Genomic DNA, 12080 nt, shown 5'->3' with positions numbered 1-12080 from the left:
GGGCGACAGAGTGAGACTCCAACTCAAAAAAAAAAAAACCAACCAATTAGCTGGATGTGGTAGCATGTGCCTATGGTCCTAGCTACTTTGAGAGGCTGAGGTGGAGGGATCACCTGAGTCCAGGAGGTCAAGGCTGTGGTAAGCCATGAGCATGCCACTGCACTCCAGTCTGGGCAACAGAGTGAGACTCCGACAGGAAAAAAAAATGCTTTTTAAGCAATCGTTGCTATCTCACCAAGCTCATAGTCAGCCCTACCTGCCTGCCTGTTTACATGCTGGTCAGGACACCTACAGCCACCTGGGACTGGGGTGGGGATTGAACGCTTGCAACATGGCAGGCACCCTGCCTCCCAAGTCCTCCGAAAAGCCTTCTCCAAGGTCCACTGGAGGCGGCTGAGGTACAAAACGAAAACGGAACCAGTGAGGGTGCTCTTGGCTTTCAGCTGGACGTCCGCAGGCCTCAGCACAGCCCTAGCCCAGCCCTTCCAGGCCTTCTGTCAGTGTCTGTGGGATGAATGAGACCAGATCCAAGGAAGGGAATACAGGTCATAGTTCTCAGCAATGTCCCATGTGCTTTGGGCCTGAAAGAAATTAGGTAGCACCATACTTAATAGAAACCAGGCCAAGGGCTTAAGAGACAAAGGTTCCTCGTGTCTGCGGTGCCTCCCTACCCTCCCCGTTGTGTTTTAATCAGGCCTGGGGGGCTTTGCTGAAAGGAGGCCCGAGGGCCCTGGAGTGGGTTCCCAGGGTGGGGTGTGTGCCCTGGAGGGCTGGGTGAGTCTCTGCTGTGAGGTTGGGGGAGGGCTGCCAGGAGGTCTCTTCTTTCATTGGTTGGGTGGCCCTGCCCTCCTCTCCCCTCCCTCTCCTGGAACATTCCAGACATTCCAGACGATCTGCCTGCCATTGCTTTCAGGATATGGATTAACATCCCAGCAGAGATTTGATTTCACCAGTGCCAACCCTCTCCCTCCCCCCTCCCTGCCATGACAAGAAAGCCCCTAACGCGGGGAGTTTGAAGTTAGAGGGAATTTTGACCTTTGACCTTAGATCTTCTAAGGGACCATCCTGAAAGAGCACACTTCAAACCGGGCTCCTAAGCAGGGGGTTGCTTTTAGGCCCTTGTGGGTTGGAACCCCCAGGCAGTCAGCCTCCACCTCCCCGCCCTCTTTCCAAAAGCCCTCTTTCCAAAAGCGTTCCGTTGAGGGAGGGCCTGGGCGTGGGCGATACCTGTCCAGCTGGGTCAGTGTTCTCCGGCTTCCAGTCATTTCCTTTCTCCAGGTCTCCAGCAGCTTGACTTTCAGTGGAAGGGTTCCTGCAGTTTAGTCTGTTCATTTGGTGTCAGATGAGTTGTAGGAACAGTTGTGGGGCTCCCTCTTTGGCCAAGGAATTGGATCCCGAAAAGCTGGCCTAGTGGGATCTGGAGACCAGGCACTGGATTTGTATCTTTCTATTTTGTCCTGCTATAATCTGACCTCCTTAGGTCAAGTTCATGAACACACCAAATAAGAGGCCATAGACAGACACTTAATCCTGCTTTCTCCAAATTATGTCATTGCAGGAAGAGATTGCATTCACATATTTTGTGGGTGAGACTCTACCCTAAGGACTCTTAGAGACTCTGCTGTTTCCTTTTTTTTGAGTAGGAGTCTTATTCTGTGACCCAGGCTGGAGTGCAGTGGCACACTCGTGGCCACCACAGTCTCAACCTGCTGGGCACAGGTGATCCTAATATCTCAGCCTTCCACGTAGCTGGAACTACAGGTGCGTGCCACCATGTCTGGATAATTTTTTGATTTATTGTAGAGATGAAGTCTTGCCGAGTTGCCCAGGCTAGTCTCGAACCCCTGGACTCAGGCAGTCCTTTCTCCTCGACCTCCCAAAGTGCTGGGATTGCAGGCGTGTGCCACCGCGCCCAGCTTACTGTTTCCATTTTACAGCTGGACACACTTGAAGTCATGGGGATGAAGTGAGTGAACTGGCCCAGGACAGCCAAGGTTAACACGTTTACAGCCAGAGCTTAGCATCCCTTTTGCCTGGTCCCTTATGTTTTCAACCTCCTCTCTCCAGTTAGTAAGGGCTGGCTCCGTCTATGGCATATCAGGAACACTGAGGCCTGAAGCTCAAGTGGCTTAGTCAGACAAATAGCCATCAGGACAGGTGAAGTGCTGGACTTTTTTCCTTTCTAAATCATTTTTCCTTCAAGCTAGCAGAATTTTGTTGGACCTTATTCTTGATCTAAGCTTTTGTGATCAAGACTATACAGTGATGTAAATGATAGTTGAGCAACCCATTCAATTAGAAGTCTTAAACCCAGGGAGTAGGGCGTTAATTTGGGTGGCGAGCAGCTGCTCTGGAAGTTGACCCTGAACCCGAAAGCCTTCCTTTGGGAAAATTAGTATTTTCTTTTCTTTTTTTTTTTTTGAGTGGGAGTCTCACTCTGTCGCCCAGACTGGAGTGCAGTGGCTGCTCCCGGCCACCGCAGCCTCGACCTGCTGGATTCCGGAGATCCTTCTGCCTCAGACTTCCAAGTAGCTGGAACTACAGGCGCGCGCTACCACACCTGGCTCATTTTGATTTATTGTAGAGATGAGGTCTCACCAAGTTGCCCAGGCGGGTCTCGAACCTGCGGGCTCAGGCAATCCACTCACCTCAGCCTCCCAAGGCGTGGGATTACAGGCTGAGCCACCGAGCCCGGCTTTAGTTTTTTCTTTTCTCTTCTTTTCTTTTTTTTGAGTTGGAGTGTCATTCTGCTGCCTAGGCTGGAGTGCAGTGACATGCTCATGGCCACCGCAGCCTGGACCTGCTGGACTCAGGCGGTCCTTCTATCCCAGCCTTCTAAGTAGCTGGAACCACAGGCATGTGCCACCGTGGCCAGCTAATTTTTCTTGGTTTATTGTAGACATGAGGTCCCACCAAGTTGCCCAGGCTGGTCTCGAACCCCTGGACTCAGGCAGTCCTCTCAACTCAGCCTCCCAAAGTGCTGGGATTACAGGCATGAGCCACCACGTCCGGCCTTTTCTTTTTAAGACAGGGTATCTGTTGCCCAGGCTGTCGTGCAGTGGCATGATCATGGCCCACTGCACTTTCAACTTCTGGGCTCTGGCGATCCTTCTGCCTCAGCCTCCCCGTAGCTGGGACTATAGGCATGTACTAGCATGTTCGGCTGATTTTATTTTTTGTAGAGCTGAGGTCTTGCAATGTTGCTGAGGCTCACGTCAGCCTCCCAAAGTGTTGGGTCTAGAGGTGTGAGCTACCGTGCCCAGAAAAATTACATTTTTAAGAGTCTTTTCCAAGGTAGGAAGGAAAAAGCGCTGGTATCATTAACTTGGAGCAGGGAAGGTAGTGGTCATTCCGCTGAGTTGTGTGTGCGTTAATCACTCCCACCTTCCTATTCACAGATGCATCTACTGTTACACTTTAAGTACTTGCTCCCAGCTTTTTGCTAAGCTCTTTATAAACATTATCTAATATCACCTACCGCCCTGTGAAAAGGCATTATCCCTGTTTTACCGAAGGAGGGAACTGGACCGCAAAGAAGTTATGTACTCATTTAAAGATCAGTGCTAGTAAGTGGAGCGTAGGTTTAAACCCATATCTGTGCCAAGGGCTTAACCACTGCGCTATTATCCTGCCGTAACTTTTGCATGTATCATCACCCTTAATAAATTTCAAGCACCTCGAGGCCAGGCTTTGTGTTCTGTTTATTGCTTTATCCCCAGCTTCTGCTGGCTCCAAGTACTGTGTGAAGTAGGTACCAATTAAATAGTTGTTAGATTAATTGGTAATTAATGATGCCTCATTTAGATTTGTATTCCTAGTTCCCAGGACATGGCGACAATATCATACTTTCTGAATAAAGGAATGAGTGAGAAAGTTGTGAGACAAAGCAGTTGTGTTTTGTTTTGTTTTTAAGTTGGACACTCGCTGTCACCTAGGCTGCAGTGCGGCGACATGATCACTGCTCGCTGAAGCTCAGCCTCTCAGGTAGCTGGAACTATAAGCATGTACCACCACAGCAGGCTCCTTTTTTGGAGCAATGGGGTCTCGCTATGTTGCCCCGCTATGTTTGCCCAGGCTGGTCTTCAGCTCTTGGGTTCAAGTGATTCTCCTGTCTGGGCCTCAAAATACTGGGATTACAGGTGTGAGGCATCACACCCAGCCAGCAATTGTGATTTTATATGTGTATAATATATATACATATGTATATGTATATATATATATGTATACATATACATATATATATATATTTTGAGTCGGAGTGTCACTCTGTCACCCAGGCTGAAGTGCAGTGGCACAGTCACGGCCACTGCAACCTCAACCTGCTGGGCTCAGGCGATTCTTCCACCTCAGCCTTCCAAGTAGCTGGAACTACAGGCTAGCGCTACCACACCTAGCTTACTTTTTGATTTATTGTAGTAATGGGGTCTCACCATGTTGCTCAGGCTGGCCTCGAACTCATGAGCTCAGGCAATCCTCTCATCTCGACCTCCCAAAATGCTGGGATTATAGGCGTGAGCCACCGCTCCTGGCTTGTGATTTATTTATTTATTTATTTAGGGAATTCTGTTACCTGAACGTTTACAGCGTTTGATTCTGCGTTCCTATCCTTGTTGCATTGGTGATAATTTTGTCTCTAAATTGAGACATCCCTACTCCAAATCTCCATTTCTAAAGGATTATCATTCTGAGATTGTAAGATTTTGGTGTGGGTGAGCAGAAGGCAGGGAGATAAAAACTGGGACAGAAACTGTGAGGTCACAGGGCCCTAAGGCATCTAGAACTTTCTCTAACTCTGTTTCTTCTTGAATTTCAGGAGCCGGAAAATTCAGATCCGAAACATTCCACCTCAGCTCCGATGGGAAGTAAGTGTTTGGGGGCATCTCACAATGCGAGTGGGTAGTGGAGCCTGGGAATTAAGGTTGGCTCTACCTGAGTTGGCAGAAATGACTGGGGCGGGCCCTCCTGGTCTGGGGCCTGGCCAGGCGAGGGATGTCCCCTCCTCGTTCGCATCCTTACCCCAGGACTTCATCCCTTTGGCTGTCCCTATGGTGAGAGGCATAAGAGAGGTGGGAACGATGTTCCCTGAGCCCTACACTTGGTGATGGTGGAAGTTGATTTAGGGACCCAGGCGGCCCAGATCTGCTTTCCAGAAGGCCCCTAATGCAGAGCTCAAGTACATTCTCGCAACAATGCCCCATCAGCATTCACACCCCAGAAAGGGCAAACTGAACAAGTTATCGTGCTCTGTCCCCATGGCTCCGGGATTTGGGTCTTCAGTGGCTGCTTTGTGATAGTCCTGCGATACTCAGAGCAGCCTTCCTCTCGTCCCCACTCTGCTAGGTACTGGACAGCCTGCTGGCTCAGTATGGTACAGTGGAGAACTGCGAGCAAGGTAAGACAGGGGCGGGTGAGGGATGGGGGTCCAGCATGTGCTCTGCTGTGCAAATGTTACATGATCAAACCTACCCAGAAGGCTTGAAGGAGACAGACAAAATGTGTCATCCAGGGAAGCAGACTGGGCTGGCGACTCGAACCCCTGACCCTGGTTTTGGCTCTGCCGCATGGCTCTGGGACTGGTTTCGTTTCTGTTTTATGGAGGATTGAGCAAAGTCATTCATTTTCCAGGCTCTTAGGGATGAACCAGGGTAGATTAGAAATGGATGCCCCAAGATTTTAGAAACAGTTTTTTTTTTTTTTTTTTGAGTTGGAGTCTCACTCTGTCACCCAGACTGGAGTGCAGTGGCCGCTCCCGGCCACCGCAGCCTCAACCTGCTGGGCTCTGGCGATCCTTCTGCCTCAGCCTTCCAAGTAGCTGGAATTACAGGCGCGTGCTACCATGCCCGGCTAAGTTTTGATTTATTGTAGAGATGAGGTCTCGCCAAGTTACCCAGGTAGGTCTCGAACCCGCGGGCTCAGGCAATCCACTCACCTCGGCCTCCCAAAGCGCAGGATTACAGGCAGAGCCTCCGAGCCTGGCTAGAAACAGTTTTAAGGACAGAAATTGTGCATTCATCCTAAGTAACTCTGTAGTCTTTTTACTATAAAAGCTTCACAATTCTTTATTTATTTATTTTTTTTTTGAGTCGGAGTCTCACTCTGTCGCCCAGACTGGAGTGCAGTGGCCACTCCCGGCCACCGCAGCCTCGACCTGCTGGGCTCTAGCGATCCTTCCGCCTCAGCCTTCCGAGTAGCCGGAACTACAGGCATGCGCTACCACACCCGGCAGATTTTTTGATTTATTGTAGAGATGAGGTCTTGCTGCCTGGGCGGGTCTCGAACCCGCGAGCTCAGGCAATCCACTCACCTCAACCTCCCAAAGGCTGAGCCACCGAGCCCGGCTCACAATTCTTTATTTTGACTGAAATAATCAACTGGTTGTTGATCATTTGATTTGATTATTTAATTATTGATTATTGATTTTTAGAAGCTCTGATTGGCAGCTACATTTTTTTTTGTCAGCTAAAAAGCAGAGTTTATTATTACTTCACTAATAGAGTTTGATGAGTAGGCAAAATCTTTGGAAAATGAACCCACAGAATAAGAAATGACAAGGAAAGAGCTTGCTATAATTTTTTTAAGGCTCCTCCATTCCTAGGATTGTAAGTTATTTTCCGAAGAAATGAGTTTAAATACAATATGGAGTGGTTACGCATGGACATAAGGTGGTCTTTTGGTAGGTGAGATACTACTTTAGGTTTGGAGATCTCCAAGAAACAAACAGCTAATCACTTAGTGTGAGAGTTTTGTTTGTTTTTTTTTTGAGTCAGTCTCACTCTGTTGCCCAGGCTGGAGTGAGTTCAGTAGCAACATGATCACAGCTCACCACAGCCTCGGCCTCCTGGGCTCAGGTGAGTCTCCTGCCTCAGCCTCCTGATTAACTGGTACTACAGGTGCACGCCACCCTGCCAGGCTAATTTTTAAAATTTTTCATAGAGTTGAGGCCTTGCCGTGTTGTTCAGGCTGGTCTCGAACTTCTGGGATCAAGTGATTCTTCTTCCTCAGCTTCCCAAAGTGCTGGGATTAGGGGCGTGATGCACTGTGCCCAGCCTTCTTTGAGATTTAAACATTCATCTCCAAATTCCTTGTGAAAAGAGGCAAACTATAACTGATTCTATGTGATGGAGATCTTTGCCCTGTCCCATAGTGAAGTGTTGGTTCTACCCAGTGGGTTTCCACCTGCTTGAGTCCTGTCACTTGCCTTTGATCATAAGTGCCAGGAGACAACTGAACTCAGTGATAACTGTTGCCCAGGACTGTTCCCAGCATAGACTAATGAACAAGTTGCTCCTGAACAAACAGAGAGGGAGATTGAGCGGCAGCTTGGGAGTAAGTGCATACTGAGTTTCACCGAGAGCCACAGCCCGAGTCAACACCAGTTTAAATTTATCCAAGCCCACCAGGGAGCTGAAGCATCGTATCTGGAAGGGTATCTGTTGCCTGGAGAGAACAGGATGGGAAAAGGTTGACTTTGGACAATAGAGGATGTCTTTGTGTCTGCTGGAATGTCACTTCCTTTTTTTTCCCCTTGAGTCGGGGTCTCAGGCATGATCACGGCTCACTGCAGTCTGTTTTGTTTTGTTGTTTTGTTTCACTCTGTTGCCCAGGCCAGAATGCAGTAGCATGTCCCTGACCACTGCAGCCTCGATGTGCTGGGCTCAGGGGGATCCTGTTTGTTGGCCTGTTTGTCTCCATAGCACTTGTCAGTGTCAAATATTCCATAGAACTTATAGAAGCTTATTTATTATGCCTATTGTCCTGGACTAAACTGGAAGCCCCAGAAGGCAGCAGTTTTGTTGGTTTACCTGCATTTCTAATAGCTGAACGATTGTCCTTGAAGAGCCTTCCTCACCACTGGGGTGGGAGAGCCCTGCAGATGCAGGCCAGTAGGCTTATGAATGGTCTGCACTGGAGTTTTGTGACTAAGTGCTTCATCTCCCTCTGTTGTTGGGCAGAGACTTAAGTCAGGGTCCCCAACCCTAGGGTTGAACAAGCCCAAATTCTCAAGACACTGATGCCTAAGACAGAAGGTTACTTAGACTACGTGAAAGTGAGAAATCCCTGGGTTGTTGGGTATTCTAATATCTGCTGCGAACCCTCTCCTTTGTAGGAAAGAGTAGATGGAAAATCAAATTAAAAGCCCAAAGGGTGCTCCTAGTCAGAACCATGGACTTGGATAGGCTTAGTGGATAGTATCTGGCAGCTATGGTAGCCCAATGTGTCCACGTCCGAGGCAGGGAGACCTTTGCCCTAGAAAACCTATATTCCGGGCACAGTGGTTCTCGCTTGTAATCCCAGCACTTTGGGAGGTGGAGGTGAGAGGATTGCCACGGGTTGGAGACCAGCCTGGGCAACTTGGTGAGACCTCGTCTCTACAATAAATCAAAAAATTAGCCGGAAGTTGTGGTGTGCATCTGTAGTTCTAGCTATTTGGAAGGCTGAGGTAGAAGGATTGCTTGAGCCCAGTAGGCTGTCGTGGCTGTGAGCATGCCATTGCATTCCAGACTGGACAACAGAGTGAAACTTCGACTCAAAAAAAAAAAGAGAAAACTTGCAGACTTTTTTATTCCTTTCTAGACTCTACAGCAGCCACTCCTGTCAGTCCATTTAGCTGGGTCTCAGTACCCATTGGTTTTTGTACTTCAGGATACTTAGGCCTCTAAAATGGATCTTGATGTTCCTCAAGTCTCCTCAGTCATCTTTGCAGAAGATGTTTACTTTTTTTGTTTGTTTTTTGAGTTGGAGTCACACTGGGTCGCCCAGGCTGGAGTGCAGTGGCATGCTTGTGGCCACGCCAGCATCAATCTGCTGGCTAAACCTTCCAATAGCTAGAACTACAGGTGTGTGCTATGCCCCAGCTTTTTTTTTTGGACTTATTGTACAGATGAGATCTTGCCAAGTTGCCCAGGCTGGTCTCAAACCCGCTGGCTCAGGCAATTCTCTCTCCTCAGCCTCCCAAAGTGCTGGGATTACAGGCGTGAATCACTCTGTGCCTGGCCAAGATGTTTACTTCTATAAATTGCTAATCTCACCCAGTGTATTGGTTTTCAACTAGTTTAACTTTCCAAGGGAACAGTTGCACCCAGGTGTGTAGGTGTGTGTGTTTGTGTGCATAGGTGGATGGTGGTCCCCTTGCCTGCATAACTGGGGATAGGGCAGCTACACCCTTGTGTGTATCCACTCTTGGGACAGGGAGAGGAAATAAAATAATAAAAGGAAAACAGGAACAGTTACAGTGGCTCACACCTGTAATTCCAGCACTCTAGGAAGCCCAGGCAGAGGATTGCTTGAGCCTAGGAGTTCAAGGCTAGCCTAGGCAACACAGTGACACCTTGTTTCTAAAAAAAAAAGAAGAAGAAATTAGCCAGTCATGCATGGTAGTGTATTCCTGTAGTCCCAGCTACTCAGGAGGATCTCTTGAGCCCAGGAAGTTGAAGCTGCTGTGAGCCATGATCGTGCCACTGCACTCCAGCTAGGTGACAGAGTGAGACCCCGACTCAAAAACAAAAGGAAAAAGAAAAACAGGAAAGCAAAAAAGAAAGTTGAGAATTTGAATTTTCCAGTAGCTATGGTAAAAGGGACCTGAAGGGGGAGATGATTTTTGTCTTTCATTCATTCATTCATCCATTCATTCATTCAAGCGTTTTATATGCCGGGGTCTCTGCTAGATGCTTCTTGCCCTCAAAACATGGAATGCTGGGGTTGGAGATTCACTGGGGCCTTCAGATGTCACTGCTGTCATGCTGGTCTGTTTTCTCTGCAGTGAACACGGAGAGTGAGACGGCAGTGGTGAATGTCACCTATTCCAACCGGGAACAGACCAGGCAGTGAGTGAGCCGGAAATTGGGGCTTGGAGGGGGCTGCCGCTGAGTGGTGTGTCACAAGCCCTCTCCATTTGCTTCCACGGGAGGGCAGTGGGGGGTGCGGGTGGAGGGGTTGGGGGGGAGATTTGATCCAGGCAGGCTGGAGACCCCACCTGTATTCCTATATTGGCCCCGCCAAACCCAGACTCTCATAAGACTTTTTTTCAGGGTGTGTGTCTCTTTCATGTCCTTTGTTTCAGGAATCTCAAAGGTTCAGAAACTTCAGGGTCAATAGCAAAAATATGTAGAAGGGAGGAGACTCAAAAAGCCTTCCCAGGGAAGGTGGGAAACCCCTGTGGGGGAAAAGGTCGGCTTCTGATGGGTCTCCCATCAGGAGCTGCAGGTTCTTTGCTGTGTTGATGGCGCCATCTAGTGATACTGCGGGGTTCAAAAAGACTTCGTTAGTGTTGCAATGCCAGAGCATATGTCTTGTTGCAATGGTGGTGGTGAGTCTGGTTGAGGCTTTGGTAGGATCCTTTCAGTGCCATCACACCCAGTTTCTAGTCCCTTAGCCCATTGGTTGAACAATTATGTTTCACCACCCCACTCCCCCGTTCAGACAGACTATGCATCTTGCACAGTGCTGTTTCCAGGCTTTTGCCACATCTTGATTTTAACTTTATTGCTGCTTCAACATGCTCCCTCCTCTACCTCGTGATACATTGTAAAATCCCACCACTTCCTCCAGTACACTGAGACTCTAGTCTCCAAGTGGCAATCATCTCCAATTCCCACTTCTTTTTACAGAGTTTCACTTTTATTCATTTGCTGTTATTTTTCTTTTCTTTTTTTAAGTGTGGCTTTAAAACCTTTGAAGGTGGAATCCACGGAGTTTTTTCTTTCTTTTTTTTTTTCTTTTTTTTTTTTTTTTTGAGTCGGAGTCTCACTCTGCCACCCAGGCTGGGGTGCAGTGGCAAGCTCACTGCCACGGCAGCCTTGACCTGCTGGGCTCAGGCAATCCTTCTACTTCGTCCTTTCAAGTAGCTAGAACTATAGACGTTCTAATTTATTTATTTATTTATTGTAGAGACTAATTTTTAAAAAATTTATTGTAGAGACGAGGTCTTGACAAGTTGCCCAGGCCAGTCTTGAACCTGTGGATTCAGGCAATTCTCTAATCTCAGCCTCCCAAAGTACTGGGATTATAGGTGTGAGGCACTGGGCCCGGCCTCCAGGAGTTTTCTTCATCCAAGGGAGGTACCAGACTTAATAGGTGTGATAAAAAACAGCCAATTCCTTAATTTATCCTGTGCCTTCACATGTGATTCTCACATGAATCTTATGATGTGCAGGTTTGACTGAAATTGACAACCTTGATCCTAAAATTCAGTGTTAGAAAATGCAAGGGACCCAGAAAAACCTAAACAGTCCTGAAGAGGAAAATCGAAGTTAGAAGTCCTAAACTTCAAGATTTAAAAACTTACATGTATATGTCTATAATAAAATATAGCTATAAGGGAATAAAAACTTACATTAGGATAGATGTATAGATCAATGGAATAGAATTGAGAACCTAGAAATAAGCCCTTTTGTTTATCATCATCTGGGTTTCTTTTCCTTCTTACTTTTTTTTTTTTTTTTTTTTGAGTCGGAGTCTCACTCTGTCGCCCAGACTGGAGTGCAGTGGCCGCTCCCGGCCACCACAGCCTCGACCTGCTGGGCTCCGGCGATCCTTCCGCCTCAGCCTTCCGAGTAGCCAGAATTACAGGCGCGCTACCACGCCCGGCTAATTTTTTAATTTTATTGTAGAGATGAGGTCTCGCCTGCCCAGGCAGGTCTCGAACCCGCGGGCTCAGGCAATCCACTCACCTCAGCCTCCCAAAGGCACGGGATTACAGGCTGAGCCACCAAGCCCGGCTGGTTTCCTCCTTTTTTGATGGGATTCCTCAATCCAGAAAGTTCATGTGTCAGCTTTGCTGAACTCCTTAGGTATGTGCTGTGCTTTCTAAATGACATGGAAGGTCTGTGAAACCTGTGTGTTGGCCTTCCTTTTATTTTTATCTTTTTTTTTTTTTTTTTTGAGTTGAAATCTCACTCTGTCGCCCAAGCTACTCCGGCCACCGTAGCCTTGACCTGCTGGGCTCAGGTGATCCTTCCACCTCAATCTTCCAAGTAGCCGAAACTACAGGCAAAAGCTACCATGCATGCCTAGCTAATTTTTTGATTTATTGTAGAGACGGGGTCTCACCATGTTGCCCAGGCTGGTCTCGAACTTGGGGA

General features: G+C 48.0%; 1 protein-coding gene across 3 annotated transcripts in view; it reads left to right on the top strand.

Moving 5' to 3' along the window:
- Positions 1-12080, top strand: part of IGF2BP1 (insulin like growth factor 2 mRNA binding protein 1) — a 55600-nt gene that overhangs the window by 25398 nt on the left and 18122 nt on the right. For all 3 annotated transcript variants that reach the window (XM_008063653.1, XM_008063655.1, XM_008063654.1), the window contains exons 3-5: positions 4814-4862; positions 5341-5392; positions 9761-9824. In XM_008063653.1, coding sequence (XP_008061844.1) covers positions 4814-4862; positions 5341-5392; positions 9761-9824 — 165 coding nt within the window. The remainder of the gene's footprint in view (positions 1-4813; positions 4863-5340; positions 5393-9760; positions 9825-12080) is intronic.

The sequence above is a fragment of the Carlito syrichta genome, unplaced genomic scaffold (genome assembly GCF_000164805.1).
Source record: "Carlito syrichta isolate Samal-C Ts95f unplaced genomic scaffold, Tarsius_syrichta-2.0.1 Scaffold306978, whole genome shotgun sequence".
Classification (NCBI taxonomy): Eukaryota; Metazoa; Chordata; class Mammalia; order Primates; family Tarsiidae; genus Carlito; species Carlito syrichta.
Note: the sequence above shows the minus strand (reverse complement) of the source record. Positions and strands in the feature narration are given on the sequence as shown.